The sequence below is a fragment of the Furipterus horrens genome, unplaced genomic scaffold (genome assembly GCF_987537825.1).
Source record: "Furipterus horrens unplaced genomic scaffold, mFurHor1.1.pri manual_scaffold_2, whole genome shotgun sequence".
Taxonomy (NCBI): Eukaryota; Metazoa; Chordata; class Mammalia; order Chiroptera; family Furipteridae; genus Furipterus; species Furipterus horrens.
In genome coordinates, this window is record NW_028327172.1 from 79,893,265 (window position 1) to 79,917,058 (window position 23,794).

At 37.9% G+C, this 23,794-nt stretch overlaps 1 protein-coding gene and 1 pseudogene across 1 annotated transcript; both read left to right on the top strand.

Moving 5' to 3' along the window:
• Positions 1-1,565: 1,565 nt before the first annotated feature.
• On the top strand, positions 1,566-23,592 carry LOC150018886 (adrenodoxin). The gene is made up of 4 exons (XM_090265902.1): positions 1,566-2,004; positions 6,069-6,193; positions 18,587-18,716; positions 22,824-23,592. The coding sequence occupies exons 1-4, from the start codon at positions 1,796-1,798 to the stop codon at positions 22,936-22,938; spliced, it is 579 nt and encodes a 192-aa protein (XP_090122028.1). The 5' UTR covers positions 1,566-1,795; the 3' UTR covers positions 22,939-23,592.
• On the top strand, positions 9,762-12,666 carry LOC150018887 (myosin regulatory light chain RLC-A pseudogene; annotated as a pseudogene).
• Positions 23,593-23,794: the final 202 nt, after the last annotated feature.

Consider the following 23,794-nt stretch of genomic DNA (forward strand, 5'->3'; position numbering starts at 1 on the left):
CCTTATGGAACCCTTGCCCTGTACCTGGTAGTGTGTGGTCTACTAAGATAAACTGTGTATGCAAATAACCATTCTACAAAGTGTAAAGCTGCAAGTGCCACAACCAAGTTGAAGCTGAAAAGGAGGGCTGAGAGGAAAGGGAACATATGCATTTTTTTCCCCCAGTACTCTCCCTATAATTAATTCATCTGACTTTAGAGACTTAATGCTATAAAAAATTAACTTCTTTTACAACCTCCTCTTTCCCTTTACTTGTCTGGATTTGTGTCCTTTCCAACTTGAACTCTAGCATCAGATTGAGGCAATTCGGGAGTCAAATGACTGCCTTCTCTCTTGCCATTAGGTTCAGTGTCTACTGTACATTGGAGAGACTTCACTCAGGTCTATACTTTCTTGTTCTGAATATTCTTTAAAGCATCTTTTCTTGTATTTGCAATATATTCACTTGCCTTTGGCCTTTAGTAGCCTTAAGACTAGACTTAGGGGCATGCTCTTCTTTGAGTTTCCTCAGGCTTGTATTTTGCTTCTTCAGTTCTAAACTCTAAGGGTCCTGAAGAGCCTGTTAACCAAGGGAACAATGGGCAGCCACATCTTGTTGGTGGGCTTATCCCCCAGCCTATTTCCAGGGTCCCTTTCTTTGCCTCACTGGGAAAAATAAAATAAAAGACTAGCCTTAGGGAGGAAGGCCCAGGAAGTTATCCATCATTGTTTGTGACGCACTAGGCTGGTTGTGCGTTGTTTGTGTTAGTTTGTCTAACCCCCAGAATGGCCCTGAAAAATGGAACATCTTATCCGTGAACGTGTTGTGGAAACTCTGATCCTCTAAGAGAATAATTTATCCAAGGTCTCAGAGCTCAACAGAGCTCAAAAGTGCTAGACCTTGGATTTGAACATTGCTAATTTTTGACCTCAAAGCCCACGCTCTTTCCACCACAACATATTAACCATGATAAAGTATATTTTTAAATACATCTTTCTCCTTTTTGTAACTCTTTAAAAAAACTCAGTTCATCAAAGTTTCTTTGTAAGTCTCGTGAACTTCAAGTACTCAAGAAGCATTTATTTGCTATTCAGGCCTAGGATTACCACCTGCCTCCTCCAGTATCCCCAAATTTACTTATTGTGATAGTTTATAACTTCACAGTCATATTTATTTCTCTAGGTAGTACCTCTATTGGCATTTTGAGATTTTTTAAGTTTCCTATTGTTCTTGTTTAACAATGCCCAGAATCGCCTTTGAACCTAATTTGTACTCCAAGATGACAGAATCTACCAGGTTGTGTTTGTTTGTTTGTTTTTTAGGGGGGGATGCGGGGAGTAGGAGGGAAGTGCAAAACAGAAGTGGGTTAGTTAAAACGGGGGGCTGTTTTACTGTATCTTTCCGTTAGACGTTCAGCTATCTTCTAAAATTTATTGTTTTTGCGTGGCAACTCTATACGCTTAACAAAGCTTCAAGGTTAAGACAAAACCTAGCCAGTAGGTTAAAAAGAAAACAAAACAGTCAGTGCTTAGCCCCGCCCCCTAAAACACCCATTCCCGGAGGCGTGGGAACGGGCGGAAGGGAAGGGCTGTGCTCTGAGCCCTAAAGGATTTATAGGTCACTCTGAAGGCGCGCGGAGCAGTCGGCTTGCGGCACGAGAGCGACCTCCCTGGCACCCCGGCCCGGGTGGACCCGCCTCGAGTGCCAAGAGCGTCAGGCGCCGGCGCAGGTGGCCGCCAGCACTCAGGGCGCTTCTCGCAGCCGCTCGTGCGCGGTCGGCCTGCGTCGCATCCGGCAGTTATCGGACAGCCGGCTATGGCCGCCGCGGGGTGCGTCCGGCTTCTGCACACTTCCTCTGTAGCCCTCGGCGGTGCAGTCCGTCGGTGGTTCCTCCTCGCTGGAGCTCGCGCGGGAGCCAGCGGCCTCCCGGGAAATCAAGCGTCGGGCGGGAGCGCCGAGTCGGGCCTGGGCAGCTGCGCGGCGGCGACCCGGTCGCTGAGCATGTCGGCACCGGCGCGTTGCAGGTGAGGCGCGGACCTGGGCCCGCGCGTGGGTGCTTAAGGGCCTCTTGTCCAGGGGGCAACCCCCCGCCTCGGGGTAGCCGCGATCCCTGGGCCTGATTTCTCGCTCCCTGTCATTTCTCGGGCGCCTGCGTGTCGGATCGACGTCCACAACCGCCCGCCTCTTGCTCCTCCTTTTCCGCGGCGCTCCTCCAGACCCTGTTTTGTCGTTGGGCGCCGTCTCTCTCTCTCTGACTGCGCGTCGCTAAGTTTCCGAGTCACTGATGCCTGGCGGGAAACGGGGACCCAGGGCCCCCGATTTTCCTTTCCGAGGGTCTCTGAAAAGCCAAGCGCTTTGCTGCCACTGGCTGTCCATGTGGTTTGGCTCGAATCTAACCTTTGCTCTGCCAGGAACCTACAAGTGACCTTCGTAAGATGCTACCTCAAGGAGATCCTGGCCAGCAGTTTCTGACGGAGCCTTTCTCCTGCAATGTTAGGACATTCTGTCTCCAGGTCTTTGTCAGGAGAATGCCCATTTAGCATATACCCGCTCTATCCTTCATGCGTCCCTGTGCGCTCTCTTCTAGTTGATAGAGCGTTAAAAGCTGCTGTGTTGGAGTGGCAAGACAGGGTTTTAAAATGGGTCTTGGCACTTACTGTCTAACTTCCTCAATCTCTACGAACCTCAGTTTTCCCACCTTTAAGTGAAGGATAGGCCTCATAGGATTATTTGAAGAATAAATGGGAAAGTACAGGTAATGCAGGTAGTCTTGTGCCTGGCCAATAGCAGGGCTCAGTCAGTGGATGTTACCTGTTAGCAGCAGTAGCTTCTGAGGCCCGCAGTGTTGATTTGTTAAATGCTGAAAGAGATGTGAAAAAGATTTTCCCCAAATATGTTGAGGTTTTATATTCTTGGGCATAATTTGTTTTTCAAAGACGTAATCTCCTTAGAAATAATAGAGGTAAAATGTTCTCATCATTTCAGAGTATAGGAACGTGCTGGGGCCCTTTATAATGCATAACTGCTATTTGCCCTCCTGCAATAATAAGAAGCTAGAACTAGAGGGAGGGAGAAACTGTTGGATTTGTATTCTGCCTTTTTCAGTTTCTGAGCATAGGGTGTAGGACTTATTCCTCTTTCCCTCTTAATCTTATTTTATAGTGGGTGCGCAATACATTTGTTGCATTAACTGTGAGGGGAGTAATGGAGAAGGCAAACCAGATTTATTTGTCCCTATTTTCCCTATACTTTTCTGCTTTTGATCTCCCTCCAAGCGGATGCCTTGTTTTCCACAATAGATGCTTTCTTGAAAAATTGTGTATAAATTGGGATATGTGTTGAACGTATTTGTGTAACTGGTATTTAAATGAGCATTAATGCTTGTGTAAATGGAAATTAAATCCCCCAAACTTATTGTTTGGATTTGGATATTATGAAGTTGTCTTAAAGGGATGCACCTTTGTTCTATTCCCTCGCAATTCTATTTTCCCCCTCATTGGAAACAACAGTTTCTATTGATGGTCCTGTGCTTCCTATCACAGACTTTGGACCTACAGATAGTATTATTACCTGAGACTTGTGCTGTCCAATATGATCACCACTAACTACTTGTGGCTACTTAAAATACAGTTAAATAAAATTAAAGAATCAGTTTTCAGTTGAAGTTTTAAGTACTCAGTATCTAGTAGCTGCTGTATCAGACATCACAGGTATAGAACATACAAAGTCCATTGGACAGAGCAATCTAGAAGCTGTAGTTCTGACTTTGACGTTTAACTCCAAAATACCGTGACACAATACTTTATCTTTTGTAGTGATGTAAGTTGAAAAGAGCTTTCCATATATTATTTCACTTGACACTTGAGAAAATCCTGTGAGATAGATAAATGGGAATAAAATTCCATATTAAGTTGCTGGCAAAACTAGGACTAAAATTCATGTAGTTTTTGTTTTTGAGCACCATAACTGTGGGGTCATTTGGAAGACTTAAGGTAGCTATGGAAGTAGGGAGCCCTTTTCTTGAACCAGCCGCCCCAGGCTGCTGTGTGTGGTGAAAGGGTGGGCATCAGCAGCTGTAACCCCCTCCTTGAACTTCCCCAGCAAGGCCTGACAGCTTTGTTAAAATGTTTGCTGTGGTTGAGCAGAATAAATGGCAATAAGGAGTAACAAGTGAAGAACATAGTATTAGCTGATTAATTGATGGCAGAAAATTTGGTATGATCACAATTATCTCCCAGTGTATGAAATCCTTTCCTTTTTGGGAATAGCTAAAAGCTTTTTTGCTAGTTCTTAGAATTGGGGGGAAACCTACAAAACCCACCAACACCATTTGTTAATCATGAATAGAGAGAATTACTTGGGTAAAGTACGTGTATAATGCTTTAAGGAAAAAAAAAACAACAAAAACGTTTCCACAAACTTTCTCTCCTTTAATTTTCTGGGGAGCTTGGGGAAGTCACTGTTATCCCATCTTACCCATGGGGAATTAAGGGGCTTCCTATTGACACCTAATAGGCGTGTGTCAGAACTGGGGCTAGAATCTAAAATCTGATTCTTACAGTCCGTGTTTTTCAACTATGAAATTACCTTTCCTTTCTTGCTGGGCTCAGATCCGTATTTCCACCTGGCTTCTGGACATTCTCATCTATTTTTTTCTATTATTAAACAGGTCTAAACTCAAACTAATTTCCATCTTCCCCAAAACTCCTGTTCCCACTGTTAACCCTACCTTAAACTGTACCCCATAACTGCCTGAGCTGGAAACTTCAACATTATTTCTTCCCTCTCTCAATCCATTTTACATTGATGGTCACCACAACCTTTTATTTCTACCTCCTGAATCACTTAAGCCAATGTCTCCTACATCCTTGCTTAGTTTGTGCTGTTTTAATAACTTACAAAGTGGTCTTCCTGCCTTCAGAGTATCTTCATTCTCATTCTTAGTCATTCTACCTGGAATATCATGGATAGTATTCAGATAGTCAGAATACTTTTTTTAAAGCTTTTTTTTTTGCTATGAAAAAAGTTCGAGAGCACAGGCCCTTTGAGGGATTTTTCTCTCCCACGTATTTTTGGTAATTCTTAATGGAATTCTCTTTTTTCAGTGTTGAAATATTAGGGAGACCATTATCTGATAGGGGCTTCAGTTGCCTCTTTTGTGAAATGAGCTAATTTGATAATTTGTAAGATACTTATAGCTCTGGAATTATTTAATTCTAGGTTTTACTTATATTAAAATTTGCTTTGATATAGACTGTTACCATCTACTGGCAGTAGTAAAAATTACAACTAATTTTAAGTACGTATTTTCAATTGTGAGGTAAAAATTAAAATGATCAATGGTGGAGGCTATCTAGTTGCTTGTATAACTTGTTTTCCCTAATTTTGTTGTGATGTTTGTGAGAAGGGAAAGAAATTTAAGTCAGCTAGCTGATAGATAAGATAATATCCTATAATAAAACACATGAGGAGGTACTATATCCTTTCACAGATTCAAACAAACAAATAATATTTTATAGTCTGCTTTTTGAGTACACAGTGTGGACCAAAATAAGATGTTCAAATACTCAGAAGTATCAGACACATGCACAATTGCCTTATTGATGGCAGAATGATTTGCTTTTCTAAAGCTTACCACAGCCATGGTCTGGTCTTTTAGGGACACATTCATAGAGACATTGTTTTTCAGATTGCTGTGTGAGAGCAGAATTTCATGAGTAATGATGATTGCTAAACATTTTCACATGACTGTAACCCATGACCATGACCACTAGGGAGACACATGATACATAGGGAGTTACATATAGCTTTGGAAGTGATGTAGTTGTCATTTCCTTTAAGGTGGCAGAACTCTCCTGGTAGGTGGGCAGATAGACATGCCTTTGTTTTGTGGAGTCTTCTTCACAAATGGACTTTTGAAAGAAAAGAAAATATTGTAAGAGCACATTTGCTTGCATGCCCATGCATACACATACACACACACACACACACACACCACTGTTTCTTTGACCTTACAAGTTCTTTAAACAACTATTTTAAAGTATCTTTTGAAATTACTGAAATAATAAAGGACTGTTTCCTTTTCCAGCTCAGAAGATAAAATAACAGTCCACTTTTTAAATCGTGATGGTGAAATATTAACAACCAAAGGAAAAGTCGGTGACTCTTTGCTAGATGTTGTGGTTGAAAATAATCTAGATATTGATGGTTTCGGTGAGTATGGAAGTTTTCTTAACGTTTGTAAGTGAAACTATTGAATAGGTTTCAACTCTTTTTTTGAAGAAGTTTATCTTATAGTATACTGAGTAAAATATTAAAATTCAGGATGTATTAGGGTTATATTCTCATATTTAAAAAATAAGAGTAACATTGTATTCCTGTTCTTTGTACACTTAATTAGCGTTATTCCCCGCAAATTACTGTTGCCTCATGACTTTACTGTTTACCTGTGTTATGCAAAGCCAGGACATAGGTGGAGTTGAAAGATAACAGGTTAGAGATAATAAATATCACAGCACGAGGGGTAGTTGAATGGTTTTAACTGAATTTTGAATGTTAGCTCACTTTTCTAGAAGGGTGATTTCTATACCTCTTATTAGAGAAGAAAGTGTTCTACTGAGAGAGTTTTTATTTACAGTTTTCTGGCCATATTCCTTAACCACTCCCAGAAAACCCATATCCCAGACACTGCCATATGGTAGAGCTCAGGAATACCCTATGTAGCACTTGCCAGTTTGGGTCAAGCACTCTGTCTATAGTGATGGTTGTTGGAGAGGGTTCCCGTAACCATCAGCATCAGTATCACTTGGGAATTGCGGATTCTTGGGCCCCACTCCAGATGTCCTGAATCAGAAAGTCTCGGGTAGGGCCCAGCAATGTGTGTTTTAATAAGCCCTCCATATGATTTTGATACTTGTTAAAGTTTGTGAACCATTGGTCTGGAATAAGATCCAAGGATCCTGTCTGACCATGCTGATGTCATGGCACAGGTCACATTGCACTTTTGAAAACCATTTCTACTACATCAGAATTAGTTCTCTTTTCTTCATTTTCCCATGATATGTGAAATATGCCTCTGTCTGTTAATGCTCATCATAGTTTCCTTTTTAGGGAGAATGCTCTTTTCCCTTAGTAGATTGTGAGCTCTTGGAAGACTGTTCTCACTCAAAGCAACTTGACAGAGTATACTTTGCCCAGAGTTGGCACTTACTATATTTGCTGAATTTTTAAATCTAATATATGTCTCTTCAGTTTTATGATTAATTAAAACAACTACCAGTTGAGTCCATACTACATTCCAGCATATGTTATCTACAATTGTAAAAACTCTTAAGAGGGAGATTTTTTTTTAAACCTTCATTTTATAAATGAAGAAACTAAGATTCAGAGAAGTTAATTTTCCCTGGGTTGTACATGCAGCAAGTGAGAAGGCTAAGATTCAAACCTAAGTCTCTAATTCTTAAGCCTCCACTTTTCCTTTATGCCTTTTTCTCTAAGAAGCATCTTTCCTGGGTGAACTGTTATAGAAATTAGGTGATGAAATAGTTGATATAGTACCAATTTTGAGGAGGTTTTAGTCTAATAAAGTGTTTTTTTTTTGTTTGGGATTGAGTTAGAATCTGCAGAACTTTTCAAAGTGCAAACCTCGTCTGTGTTCCACCCTAGATAGTGCAGGAAGAGAGGGGAGCTTTGCAAGTATGTTTTTAAAATGCTCTGGGTGATTCATATATACACTTTGGTTAAGAATGACTTATTTAGCTCAGTTGGTGTGGCTCAGTTGGTTGGTGCATCCTCCTATGCACTGAAAGGTCATGGGTTCAATTCCCTGTCAGGGCACCTACCTAGGTTGCAGGTTCATTCCCCAGTTGGCGCATGTGTGAGAGGCAACCACTCGATGTTTTTCTCACATCCATGTTTCTCTCCTTTCCCCTTCTCTCTCTCTTGAATCAATTTATAAAAATGAATGACTTATTTAGATAAAGAACTCATTGATAATTTATGTACAGTATATGTTCTATAAAATTAATGTACTATTGATCTCTCTTGTATCAGTTCATATTTAGCTACACTTTAACCTTAGTTTTTCTGAATTATTTATTCACAAATGAAAAGTAGTACATAACACAGTAATGGAAAATAGAGGCTCTGGCCTGGTAGCTCAGTTGCTTAGAGCATCATCCCTATACATGAAGGTTGTGGGCTTGATTCCTGGTCAGGGCATGTACAAGAATCAACCAATGAATGCATAAATAAACGAAGCAAATCAGTGTCTCTTTCTCGCCCTTCTCTCTCTAGAATCAATTTTATAAAAAAAAAGAAAATAGACTGGAATCAGATAGGTTATGGTTCATAATCGTCAGAACTATAGTAGCTATAAAAAGCAAGTGCTTAAGCGCTGGCCATGTGGCTCAGTTGGTTGGAGTGTCATCTAGTGCACTAAAAGATTGTGCGTTCGATCCCCAGTCAGGGCACATACCCAGGTTGCAGGTTCAATCCCTGGTTGGGTTGCATATGAGAGGCAACCGATTAATGTTTCTTTCTGGCCCTCTTTCTTTCTCTTCTCTCTCCCTTCTTCTCTCTCTAAAATGAATAAACATATCCTTGGGTGGGGATTAAAAAATAAAAAGCAAGTGCTTAAAATAAAAGTTAGCTATTAATTACATAGTTATTTCACTGTTCATTATAGATTATGGTTCATAAACGAACATTGTCACTAGCCATGAGACCTGGAGCAAGCCACTTTAACATCTTTATGCTTCAGTTTCTTCTTCTGTAAAATAGGATTATAATAGTTCTAACATCATGGAGTCGTTAAAGATTAAATGGGACATTGGAAGTAAAGTGCTTAGCACAGTGCCTACTGTATAAGAAGAACAGTGGGATTTGTGGCATTTTAACTTGGCTAACTCTCATTCTCCTCCCTCTGGTTCCAAAAGCCTTAAAAAACTGGCAACCTCAGAACTACAGTAGCTGTAAAAAGCAAGTGCTTTAAATAAACATTAGCTACTATTATTAACATAATAAGTAATACAGATTCTCTGTTTGTTATAACAAATTTTAAAAATACAGCAAAAAAGACTTCCCATGATCACACCACACAGAGATAACTACTAAAAGAATCTTTTTTTCCCCAGTACACTAGAAATATAGAAAATTTAATGCCAACACCTTCTTCAGTAGTTCACTAAGAATTCTGCATTCACTTATGCAGACTTAGCAAAGAGCCTTTAAAGTTCAAGGATCCTAACATGTCCAGAATTTTGGCATGTAAATATATACTTGAGATAAGCTAAAGTAGGTCCACAAACGATGAGTTAAGCCTAATTCACTGTCTAGAATAAAGATGAAAAGAGGTCAAGAAACTGAAATGTTATCCTTATAAAGAAGAGGTTATTGTGACAGTATGGGGGCAGCTACTTCATTAATTCCTAAAGCTGAATACAGGAGACACTTTACGTATTGTTTGTTGTAAGTCATGTGCACAGATGAGCACCATACTCAAACGAGGCTGACTAAGTACAGGGTCTCTACAATTTCTCCCTGGATGAAATCATCCCTCTCTGACATTAAATCTTATCTAGATACCCATAAACTCTTAAATTTGCATTGGTAGCTCAGACGTCCCCTCTGAGTCTTGGACTATAGACCCAACTTTCTTCCTTCACACCCCTTCTTGGAAATTGCACAGGTATTTTAAAGTCAACATATTTAAACAACTTTTGACCCCACCACCCACCCCTCACAAATTGAAATCTATCCTTTCTTGAGTCTTCTGTCAGTAATGAATATCACTCAGCAGTTGAAGCCTGAAAATGGAGAGCGTCTTATTCTTCCTTCTCCTCCATCTCCTACCTCTAGTCCATCAGCAGCTCCTGTCAGTTGTGCTTCCAAAGTATGTCTTCTATTCAAAGTGTGTCCTATTCTCTCTGTCCCTACAGTTACTACTTGAGGCTGGCCAGTCACTTTATACCTGGAACTGTGCTGATCTGCTTCTGCTCTTGAGCCTAGCAGTTGGAGTGATCTGTCATAATACACATCAGACGTATCCCCTGATAAAAACCATGAATAACTTCCCATTGCACTTAGGTAAAATTTATATTCCTTACCCTAGCCTAAAAGGTTATGCGTTATCTGGCCCCATCCCATCTGCCGCTCGCCCCCATTTCTGCTCATTTTTTTTTCTTCTTACTTTGGCCATGCCGGCCTTTTCTCAAGAGCTTAATTCACCCAGAATTTTTACCTTGGAGACTTTGTACACACTTTACACTCTTTTCTTCCTGGGGCCACTTCCCCCATCCCCATCTTGAAAATCCTGTATCTGTCTAGTCTCAGTTTATGTTACTTCCTTAGTGAGGCTTTGCCCAACCACCCAATCCCAAGGGTTTCTCTTATTAGCCTGAACCCATTATTCTCCATTACAGCCTCCTGTTCATTTCTTTCATAGCATTTATCACAGTATATTAATTATATATGTCTTTGTTTACTTATACCTCTTTCTCCCAAGAGACTTCAATGAAGGATGAAATAATTCCTGTTTTATCCCTTATTGTATATTAAGTCAAGAAATGAATGGATAAATAATTAAAAAAGGAACAATTGTAAATTTTGGAAGCAACACAAATTTACAAGCATTCTTATTTCCAACTTTCATGATGTTTTCAGTGTATTATAATATTCTGTCACTAGGGGGCAGTTATATCTCTCTGATCAAATTTACCTATTTTATTATCTCAGACTTCATTTTTTTCTTCTGCATTACTTATATCCTTCATATGTCTGTTCTGAGGGAAATTATTCAAATTGGGAGATCCTGAGAATGTTTATATACATTTATATTTATTCCTATCACCTTTATTGACTTGCTATTGTTATAGTGTATTTCTGGCTATTCTAGATTAAACTTTATTTTATAAAATTAGATTTTATATGTGTTTCACAGTTTTTAAATATAATATTCCTACACAGCTATCCAATGGGTTTATGTTTGAGTAAGGGGTTAAGTTTGGGGTGACCCATCTGTCTTGTCAGCATCATAATAGATTTACAGAATGATCTTAATATGAGATACGTGTGCATGCCTGCTTATGCATACACACATACAAAACAGTCTTTTCCTATTGGCAAACACTCAACTTACATGAAAGGAAAGGAGAAATAGTGTGCAAATATCTAACTTTCTCTGGAAATTAACTTAATGGCAAGAATTTCTGAGCATTTGTACAAAAGTGTAATATCACTAGTCTTTTTAAAATTCAATCAGAAAGTTTTATTCATTAACTACTTTGAAATTAGCCAGTAACCATGCCTTGCTTGTTTTTAATGTAATTTTTAATTACAAATGTGAAATCGTACTGATTAACAATATTAATGTTCTTACTCTAGTAAAATCAGAACTTTTGTGAAAACTCAAAACTGTTGTCAAGAATCTCATAGTTTCAACTTGGCAGGCTGTGTGAACTATAAATTTCACATTTGTTGCTGCAGCTAAAGTGGTACCACTTTTAGTTGGTAAACAAATAACTGCCATTTTTTGTTAATATCATAGGAACTGCGCTGTTTACAGACATCTAAATGCCTATAATTTTGTTGACTATAGTGCTGATATTTTAAACTGTGATTTGATTATAATTTAATATTATTTTTAAAGCCAATAACAGTTTCAGCTAAGCATTCATTATATGATAATCCTGAAAAACACATCTGAAAACGAGTTATTTTGGAAGTTAGAAGTTAGATGTGACAAAATGCTATAAAGAAAGCCAAAAACCTGTCAGGATACATATTATTGTTAATGTAGAAGAAAGAACTCTGAATCGTTAACCAGAATGCTAACAAAATAAAAGCACTAAAGCATGTATACCTGTAAATTCATGAAAACTGTATAAACAAGCTAGGATGATGGATAAAATGCTGTTGCCAGGGACTAATAACAGTATGGCTATGTGTCCCTGAGTCGGATTATTGTCTTGCTAAGGCACAGTATTTTTAATTATTTGAAAGGTGGGTATAGTAATGTAAAAAGTTTTACTTCAAGTGTTTGTTCTACCTAAGTATATTTAAAACAAAAAGGTGAGGGATTTTAGCGCCTCTGGCTGTAGAAGAGTGGCGATAGTGGCAGAGGAGGAAGCGAGAAGGGTCACTGGACCTCTCGATTCTCGCAGCTACACAGGGATCTAACCACCACGTGCAGCAAGAGGGCAAGGACCAAGAAGCGCCCTCAGTGCGCACATCCAATGTGTTTGCTATGTTTGACCAGTCACATATTCAGGAGTTTAAAGAGGCCTTCAGCATGATTGATCAGAACGAAGTTGGTTTCGTTGACAAGGAAGATTTACATGATATGTGCACCTCCCTGGGGAAAATCCAGCCGATGAGTATCTAGACGCTGTGGTGGATATGATGAATGGGGTGCCAGGTCCCATACATTTCACCATGTTCTGTGAAAAGTTGCATGGCGCAGATCCAGAAGATGTCATCAGATACGCTTTTGTTTGCTTTAATGAAGAAGCAATTGGCACCACTCAGGAAGATTACCTGAGAGAGCTGCTGACAACAGTGGGAGATCAGTTTACAGAAGAGGAAGTGGATGAGTTGTACAGAGAAGCACCTATTGACAAAAAGGACATTTCAGTTACACTGAATTCACACACATCCTTAAACATGGAGCAGAAGACAAATATGATTGAAAAGCACTCCAAATTCCAGCCAAATGTTCCTTGTCACCACTTTGGGTATTTCTGAGACTTTCTCTTAGAACCTATAGCATGCTCTAGCTTTACAGCTTTTGCCTTTCTTGTGGTATTTATTCTCAGCACATGCATCTCTATAATCAGACTGGAAATAGGACTTTTTGTCATTTTCAGAATAGAAAATAGGGTAATTTAACTTACCAGCCCCCCCCCCCCAATAACTAGTCTACATAGAGTCAATATATTTTTTCAGAGGAAGTTTTTTACTCAATTTTTTTCTGAACCATATTAAACTTTATAATAAAACTTAAACAAAAAATATGATGAGGATTATAGATTTATGTACTATAAGAACCCATTTCCCTATATTACATATTGTTTCATTGAGAAAATAACTCAAATTATGAGATTTAAACAATTTTCAAAGTCTTTGAGAATGCATCCCTCATAAAATTCAATCACTTTATGCTTACATATATATGTATGTATATATACAAATACATAGATATCGTCGGCAGCCGTCCGTCTCGAGAGACGATGGTGTAGCTTCTTAAGAGTCTATCTGCACCGCCGAGAATGGCTGTGCAGTCCGACTCGGGAGTGACACGGTATCTGTCTCCTCCCGTGTTGAATCGACATCTTGCGATGACGCTGGAGTGTCCTCTCCAGTGAAGCTGAAGCTACAGAGCCTGGGCAGGGTGATATGGAGGGTCTGCTGTTGCCCATGCAGCAGACCCCCCCTCTCTTCGCAGCTGAAGGGTCCAAGGGAAAGACGGAGTCAATACAGCTTGGCTTCAGGTGCGCCGCAGGAGTTGCCGGTGTTGACTACAACGTCAAACCGCCTTAGGGACTCCGGCTCTGGATTTTCTGTCGGGGTTTACTCCCTTAGCCTTTCCCCTGAAGAGGTATGCCGCAAGGCAGCGGAGGTTTTTTGGAGTCAGAGTTTTCCTTCTCTGATGTGCCCTGACTGGAAGATCGAACCAGCGACACTTAGCTCGCAGGCCGACGCTCAATCCACTGAGCCAAACCAGCCAAATACATAGATATATACATACATATACACATATACATATTTCCCCATTAATTTACTCTTATACAACCAACCACCTATAAAGATGCTAAAAACTGACAGCCACCAATATTGCTCTGGCTGTATGTAAACAATAAGCATAAGTCACATAACTTTTGCACTTTCTGTCCCCATCTCCACATGTCATTTTATTATTGTACTCATATTCTAATCAGCTATCAGTTTTAGATTGAAGGCTGTATAGTGGTTATTTTTGTACCCTTTTCCCTTTTAGAGATTACCTCCCACTGCTTGTTTTGTAGAATTTTTTCCTCTGTATGTGATAAGAACAAAAAACAGACAGTCCCCATTTTTTGAATAGATTTTATTCTCCAAGTCCATTTTCAGGTCAACTACCTGGTATTTGCAATTTGCTTTCTCATGAAAATAATGTTATATATGGTGGCAAAATTTTCAGCCCACCCTATAGAACCTATTTATTTGTAACTACTTAATCACAGTTTACAGTTTCGTTTTATGAGAAAATGCATTGCAACTTCTAATGCAAGGTCAAGAACACCTTAGCTTCCTGGACATACCTACTACACACATGCACACACTTACTACATATTACACATACCCTCCACACTATAGACCTCCTTTTCCCACTTTGCACCTTATTCTGGTAGCGGTAAATATGAACCACTAGTTTTATACCATTGTTGGAAAATATACTTATTATATAAGTATGATTTCAATCTTAATATTTTAAAACTTGTTTTGTGTCCTAACATATGCTCTATCTGGACAGTGTTCAGTGTGTAATTGAGAAGGATAAGTCTTGTAAATCTTTGCTGCAGAGTTTTTTTCTTTTTTCTTTTTAAACATTTTATTTATTTATTTATTTATTTTAGGGAGAGGAGAAGGGAGAGAAGCATCAATGTGTGGTTGCCTCTTGCGTGCCCCCAGCTGGGGACCTGGCTAGCAACTCAGGCGTGTGCCCTGACTGGGAATCAAACCAGCGACTCTTTGGTGGTTCTCAGGCTGGCACACAATCCACTGAGCCACACCAACCAGGCAGAGTTTTTTTCTGTAGTAGTACTTATATCATAATAGGACCATTATGTTTCTCTGGTTCAGTGTTAGCCATCTTATATAGGCTGAATTGATTTCATATTTGAAGTTTCTTTTATATTTGAGTTCTTTCTAGTATGAGGAATAAGAAAAACACACCTGGGCTCAACTTGTGGTGGAAAAAGTTTGAAAGAGACTATAAGGAGGGATCATGAATGTGATACATTTATTTCAAGAATAAACTGGAACTAGCACCGGTAATAGGAACTTAGCATGTAGGAACCAAAAGTTAATCTGTATAACTCAACATTTGTCAAATTCTTATTAGAATACTCTCTTCCGCTCTGAACTTGGTAACTTAAGCAAGATGTGGAAACAGTTGCCAAAGTTTGTGAGAGGGCAATAAAAGTTATATTAGAGAATGAAAATAAAACATTTAAGAAGGTTAGAAGAATGGAGTTTTCTAGGGAGGAGAAGCATTGAAGACTTGGATGGATGGTAAGTAACTCTTAACTTCTTCTGACCAGATGGTACAAAAAGGAATGTCCTAAGTTTTTCTGTTAGGATTTATAGGCATATGAACTTTTCTCCATTCCGGGATGATTTGAGACCATATTGTATGCACTCTTCTTCTTCCCTGGGCTTCACTGACATTGCACTTTTCTGGTTTTCTCTACCGTTTGGGATATTCTTATCTTGACTTCCTTTCTAAAGGGGTCCTTCACCTTGGCTCTCTCTGCCTCTGCTCCTTCCTTTTCAGTTTTCCCTCACTTCTTTGTGAAATCTCTTAAGCTTTTTCTTCTGATCCTTCCGCAGCTCTCTGTAACCTGGAGCACAGGTTCACACCCACAATCTCTCCAGGGGCTGGGGCTGAGTCTGGGAGTGGGATGACAGGTGTTCATAAGCCGCTGGCCAGTGTCATCTCTCTGTTAACTGAGCCTGTGTTACCCTCCCAATGTGCTGGGAAACAAGGTGAAGAACAATGGGCTTATGGAACAAGTTCAAGCTCCTTAGAAAGCAAGTGGTCTGCTGCCTCTGCAGCGCCCCCACACCCTCTCCAGCTCTGGACTACAGGTTTTATTTTCCTTGCATCTTCTGTTATACTTGGCTTGAAGGTCTCAGGATTTGTTTTTTTAATAACAAATCTGAAGAAAATTGCTGGGAATATTTTGTAAGGATTGTTTTACTTACATTTTGAAGACAAAAGAAGGCTGGATTTACTGATTTTTGTCCTGCAGTATTTCCAGAGGGATTTACCATTTTAGTTTTTGAGTTTGTCTGCATTAGGTAGTTTCTAATTGATTTTATTGAGGTGACATTTGTTAATACAATTTTATAGGTTTCAGGTGTACAATTTTATAATACCTCATCTGTATGCATTGGGTATTGATAAGATAAATAGAAATCAAGATAAGTATACTTACTGAATACATCCATTAGAACGGTAATACTTTTGTCTGGAGTCAAAATATTAGAGCCAACAGGCCCTTAGCGATCATCTGCCTCAATCTCTTAAACAGATGAGAAGAAAACTGGGAGGCTTGTTCAGGACATAGCAGGTGGTGTGGTAGGTCCATCTGGAGCTTGAACCTCAAGGTTGTACTACACGAGTTCTCCTCTTACTACAGGGGTTTTTGAACTTGATATGTGTATCCGTGCGTGTGTATTATTTTAAGCAGAGAAAGCCCTTTTTTAAGTAAAGTATAACCATTTATTTTTTGTGTGAAATATTTCAAATTTACACAAAAATAGAAAACTAAGCTACTTATTCAAATAACCAATTAGTATGTGTATATATTTCTGTATTATATTTACTATTTAAGTAAGGCGACTTAGATTATTGAGTGGAAGGAACTAGTTGTCTTCAGCATTGGAAAACTTAGCTGAAGACATGACCTATCTATAATTAGTATTCAGTAGCATGACCTTAGTATATTTATTTAAAATCTTGGGTTTAATTCTTTTCCTGTTCATGAAAAAAACGTTGAATTACTCTTAAGATCTCTTACAACTTTCAAAAAATAATAATTACCAACACCTGAATAGTGATTACTATCTATCAGTCATGGCTGCAAGTATATACTTGTAGGTTAAGTACACTGTCATGTAATTCTCCCAACTACCCTGTGATGTTGGTGCAGAAAAAAGTATTGAGGAAACTGAGGCATGAAGGGTTAAGTAGCCCAGGTTGATGCCCTTAATAAAAGTGGAGCTGGGATTGAAGCCAGGGAGTCGGCTGCAGAGCCCACGCTGGTTGCTCCTGTATACTTCACTCTGTGTTCTCTTTCTACTTAATTCTGTTATTTCTTTGAATTAGATTTTATCAAAATGAACATTTAAGGAAGTCTCTCTTGATTTTTTAAGATAACAAAAGATGAATAGTAAGTGTTTAAATTATGAGGGAACAGTTCATACTGAAACGTTCTCTTCATTCAGAGGAAAATTAAGGTTACTAGTTATTGATAGTAGTTCTCTTACATATTTTATGTGTTGTTTATTGACCAAAAGAGAATCTAAATCAAACTGAAGTAACTCCTAAGAGTCTATAATATTCAAATTTATGTAATTACTTTAAAAATTAGTATTAAAAAACAAACCAGAAAAAACAATTTTTAAGGTGGAATTTAACAAGAACAGTTTTGCACGATTCTGTTTTGTCAGATCCTCCTGGTTGCCACGGATTAGAAGAGCCCAACCAGACTGAGGAAAGGGAGTTAGACTTCTATAGAAGAAAAATGTGAATGACTTGGGTGTACGCAGCCTGGAAAAGAAAGAACAATCTCAAATACATGAAAAGCTATGGTTTAAAAGAAGGACTCACTAAATAGTTAATATAATTTTCATAGAAACAGTAGAAAGGTGTTTGCTAGGGGCTATAGGTGGGGGAAACAGAGAGAGGTTGGTAAAGGCTACAAACTTTCAGCTGTAAAATAATTAAAGTCTGAGGCTCGAAAGTATAATATGGCGACTACAGTTGATAACACTGTGTTGTATAATTGACATTTGCTAAGAGAATAGAACTTAAATGTTGTCACTGAAAATGTATAATGGATGTGTCAACTAAATGACAGGAATACTTTTACAATGTGTATGTATATCAAATCATCACAGTGTACATTTTAAATATCTTACTATTTATTAGTCAATTATATCTCAATAAAATGGGGGGGGGGGCAGGATTGGATTCCTTGAAATAGTATTGGACCAGTTGGTGGAAGTTTGAGTTACAGACTTTAGCTCAGTAGAAGCCAAATGCAGAAGTGGCTGGCTTACGTGGGTGTGGATTTCTTTCTCAGGAGGTTTTCAAGCAAAGGTTTGGTAACCCCTGGGAAAAGGATATGTAGAACAGATTCAGTCATTTTCCTTTTTCACAGCACCTGGCATATGATAGGTACTGAGTAAATATCTATTAAGTTAATAGCTTAACTATGTGACAGAAATACCTCATTATTAAAACCAGTGTGACTCTTAAAGTGAACTTGTTTGATTCTGTCTTGATTACAAGGAAAGAACAAGAGGGAAGACTATGTAACTTTATTTAAATATAGGTTTGTTAGCTCTCTAATTCGTCTTATATACCACAAGACTTCATACATTGTGTTGTGCTCTCCAGAATCTTTTTGAAATAATATGTGAATGTGATTTCAAACTGAGTGTGTATGGGGGTAGGAGGTTGTCCCTAATTCTCAATATTATTCAGAAAAAAAAAGTCTTATTTATGAATGCCAATGCTGATTCTAAAATTTAGAAATAATTACCTTTAGTTAATTCAAACCAAGTTTAAATTGTGTTTAATATAGAGTGGAGTATGTTCAATGTCTGTTGCTTTTGTAGGTGCGTGTGAGGGAACCTTGGCCTGTTCTACCTGTCACCTCATCTTTGAAAAACACATATATGAGAAATTAGACGCAATCACTGATGAGGAGAATGACATGCTTGATTTGGCGTACGGGCTAACAGATAGGTAAGATTTTAGGACCACTTCAGTTGTACTAACAGTCTGGGAAGATAAAGGTTTTATTAGTTCATGTCTTTTAGTGCTTTTTCTGCACAGACAGGTAACAGTTACAAACTTTGAATGTAAAATATGTGACATTTCTCTTTGTATTCTACAGTTTAGCCCTTATGAAACTTTCCTTTTTATGAAAGTAAAACAATAGATTTCTTTATTTTTATTCCAGAAATTAATATTTATCACAATTTAATGAGGTGGTATTACATTTAATACTTTTTATGGTATTATAGAAGGAAAGATTTGATAATTGAACAAAATTATAATGGAAAGTTTTTCCTACTTGGGAGAATGGAATTTTTAAAGGAACTAATATATAATAATAATTATGTTAACATGGATAGTTCTGTTTCTGTGTGTACATTAAATTACATCAGTCAGAGGTTATTCTTGTTAATTAATAGGTAAAATTACTCTTAAAAGTGTTAAGATCTAAAGTAGCAAGTGAGTGATATCAAGCGATGCCTTATTCTTAAAAATTATATAATTTTTTGGTTGGAGTTAGGGAAAGTAGCTAGTTGATTTACTCTTTTAAGGGGCAAGATAATGAGGGCTTATATAAGGTTGGCTTTGGTGTTTAACTATAATATGGTGACCCTAATGAAAAAGATTTTTTAAATTAAAAGTAATAGTAGTAATAGTTTTATTTCATGTGTATTATGTAACTACAATTTTGTTAGACCTTTAACAAATTATCTTATCTAAAAGACATAAAATTTCTTATTCTCACAAAAATGCTTAGGTCATTTGTATTTATTTAGAGGTGAAGAATAATTTTACTCCTTTATAGTTTATTTCCCTCTTGGTGAAGGTGAGACTGATACCTGGGGAAGAGGAACTGGAAAAATAGTATCTCCTTGGGGTTCCAAGCAGAGCAGATGATGACGACCATCTGTCTGTCCCCCTCACATCTTCAGGTGCCACAGTCTCTATTAACACCTTTTTTTTTCAGAAAGGATAGTTAATACACAGAATATGCTCAGAGACTGTTTTAATTTGGTTCTAAGAATTGTTTCTCTAATGGTAAGAGTACATCATGGCCAACTGCTTGCCCTTTTATTTACATAAACTTTGTAGGTGCATGGAACTGATGATATTCAGAGTGAAAAGAAAAAGAAAATTAGAGGAGAGCTACAGTTAGAAGAGATACACAAATGTCAGAAGATACAAAAGACCTAATGTAAACATGAACTAGCCAAGAACTTTGATAATAAAATTCAGAAGTTTTAGAACATGAAAATTAAGAGTAAGGACTAGTGTTTATGGTATTTACAATAGGGCATCACCAGCTATTGGTGGAATTAATGGTTGATAGAAAGAGAGATTTAGGAATTATCTGTGAATCTGTATTTGATGATGGTCAGTACTTGCTGCCACCAGTTTCCATGGATGATCTACACAGAGGCCTCAGTTTCTGTATTTGTAAGATGAGGATAAGAGTAGCTACTTCATAGGGTCGTTGTGAGAAGTGCTGTGGAGAAAGTTCATTAAATAGTAGTTGTTAGCATAACGATAATCATATCAATTTACATGTTAGATACTTACTATAATGCACAGGCAATTAAAGATTATTTCTAGCCATCAGTTAGGCAGCATTATCACCACTTTCTAGGCTGGAAAAGAAGGTTTAGTTATCAGAAATTTGCTTAAGGCTGCCCAACTACAGAATGATGGTCCTGATTTGAATCTGTTAATTTGGGCCTTAAAGCCCTTCATTTATTACTTTTTCAATGTGCTTCCCCAACCTTAGAAGTAAACACAACACGCAGTATATTTCCACTGACATGTACATATGACAAGGGTGAGTGGAGAAAAATATCTTCAAGGTTTGCATAGGCGTCAAAGTTTTGTGGGACTAATAGTGATATCAAGGAAGAGGACTTGCTGTCTGTCTCGTTCTCCGGAGGTGTAAGACACTTCCACACTGGGCAGACCTTAAAGCCAGAAACCTTTAAGGAGGGAGAGAAGCAGGAGAGAAATAGCCCCGAGTGCCTCTGCTTTATCTTCCCGGGTGGAGCCTCTCAGTGCTTCCCCTGCCTGTACTCCCATAACACACTTTTTACTGTATTACATTCTGTTTCATGGACAACTGTTTCTGTATTATTTCTTTTACTAAATTAAAAGTTCCTTAAAGGCTAATGCTATCAAATAACCAGCTGTCTCTCTAGGGCTCACCACAGTGCTAATTAATTGGTCTAAATTGGTTTGCCTCATTTTCTCTCTTGCAAATGGAGCTTAATGTGTACTTGAGTTTTGTAAAAGCTGTTTCTAATAAACAAATAGGAACTAGTGTAGAAGGGGATTTCTTTTTCTATTAACAGTCAGTATTTCCCATGGTTATACTTACTCTCTTACACAAAAACTTCCCAATGGCTCTTCATTGCTCACCAATTAAAACCTGAACTCTTTTGCTGGTGTTCAAAGCTGTCCGTGGCCTGGCCATTTTCTAGCCTGTCACTGTCTTGCCCTTGTCTGTTCTGCACAGCAGCCAAGCTAAAAACCCACCCTGCCTCAAACATACCTGGAATTCTGTTACCTTTGCCTCAAATGCTTTCTCCTTTATCTTTTATTAAATATTCTACCCATTCTTTAGAGCCTATTTTAAACACCAGCTTTTCTGGACAGAAGTTAGTGCTTTCTCCTCAGACCTTTTGGCTTTCACACTCTGGCATTTCTCACAAGTTCCTATATTAATTATCTGTGAATGTGTCTCATCTCTTTCCATAATACTGATATTAGCAACTAATCCTCACAATAATCCAGTGAGGAACCTGTTTATTATCCATTTTAGGATGAGATTAGGAAACTAGAGTTTGGGGACGGGCATTGAGAAAGTGTGCACACTGTGTTCAGGCTGGATTCTGAACCACTGGTCTGTTTGGCTAGAAGGCTCTAACCCCCTGCTTCCTCTTTTTTGCCTCCCTGGGCACCAAGCATGTAAGATATTCAGAGGATTGAAGGGAGTTGCTGTTCTTTTTACCTCAACTGATGTTTAGTGCTGTGCCTTTAGATGCTTAGTAAATGCTTACATATGTTAATGAAACCAAGACCTGCATATAACATTCCATCAAATGGAAGACAATTTGATTGTAAGACTGACATTTATTTTTGTGTGCCCCTAAGAAAAATACTGCTAGTAAAAATAGGGCACAAAGTTGTCTTGGCACTTAACATATTTTGTGCAGAGAAAAAGAGCTATTTTGAATTACCTAGGCATAGATCTGTATATCTCTGTTAAAAAAGGAAAGCATAAATAAAATTGATAGTAATTTTGAAAAAAAGAAAATGGAATTATATTTGTTCTTTCAGTTACAAATACTTGCTTTATGAATATCAAATTATACATCTGCAAATATAAAATTTATACTCTGCTGTGTTTCTGTATTTTTAATTTTTTCTTTTGTAATCTTTTGCACTAATTCTGACTGGTAATTAAATTCAACACATTTAGTAGTAACATACTTCTCATAACTCATTTGAAAGGACACCGATATGAATATTGTAACCAAGTTTGTGATTCTGGTATGACTACCACTTTACAGTGATTGTAAGATATCATTGATTTTAAGATTTATGTTGATTTTAGAGATGTTAAAAAAGTGTGGGGAACATATGTATCTTATAATTGATGACTTATGTCCATGTTTATTCCAAATTTCTTGTTTTAAAGACTGTAGTCTGTATGGTTTTAATTATCTGGGAATTGATTAATCCTTTTCTTGACATTGCTAAAACCTGTTTTCTTCTCCACTGTTGTGTTCCTCGTTTCATTTCCTGTCAGTCCTTTCACCAAAAACCAGTAGTTTTGGTGAAACGATTAGTAAATGATGGAGACTAAAGACTAAAATGAAGCTTCGGCCCTCAAGGCTTTTTGTTTTTCCTGTTTCCATTTTGTTATCCTCCAGTTGAGAGTTGAATGTATCTTTTTCAACTTAATAGAAATTTAAAAGGTGAATAAATTTCTAATTTCTTTGGGTAAGAAGATGTTCTATACAACTGCATTGTTTTATGAATGGTATGTGCTTAATACTAAACCATGCCTCCCCCTTTTCTATACAGATCCCGGTTGGGCTGCCAAGTCTGTTTGACAAAGTCTATGGACAAAATGACTGTTCAAGTACCTGATGCCATGGCTGATGCCCGACAGTCCATGGATGTGGGCAAGAACTCCTAGAACAGAATAAATAGGAATATTTTACACAGTTTTACCTATTTTTATAATTATTACTTTTTAATGTAATTAAATGAGAGCATGGATGAATGAGTTTACTATTATGACCAGCTTTACTACTTTAATTCACCTTGTATAACTACTAAATTTTGTAGTTGGAAAGTATGCAATCTTTATTTTTGTTAAATTATAAAATCAAATGCTAGAAAATAGTATGATAAAATTTTACCTATTTTGCTTTATGTTTGTTTAGCAACTTTAGCAAAATATTTTCACATAAATCCTGTCTATTTGCCTGTAAAGTAAGTTTGAAAAGGTATTATCCCTGTTAGATGTGGGTGAAGGCAGAGATCTAAAATGGCTTGTCTAGGCCCTCACAGTGAATCAGAAAATCCGTACTAGAACCTGCATCTTGCTAACTCAAATTAGATGTTCACATTAAAACTGGAGAAATTATGAATATTGTACTTATGGTAGTAATTAAGTGTGAATGTGTATGGGAAAAACTATTGCTTTGTGAACTGATTAATTTCAAAGACAGCTGTAACCTTATACATAAATATTTCAGAATTTTGATTCAACGAGAAGTGTAAGTCTGAGCAAAGGCAATATAACAAAAAAAAATTGGAGGAATAAACAAAACATTGGGTGTCTTTAGTCTTTTCTATCCTAAGTAGAATGGTCTGTCTTTGCAATATTTAAAAAATAATGCTGATCTATAAATCTCTGCCTGTAACAGAATAGAGAATTTATGGATTAGGTTTTCTCTGTCCTGAGTTGCACAAGAAAATGAGCAAGCTTCCACACTGCACAGCCCGAATGGAACTGCCGGGTGTGCAGCGAGCTCAGTCGCATGTAG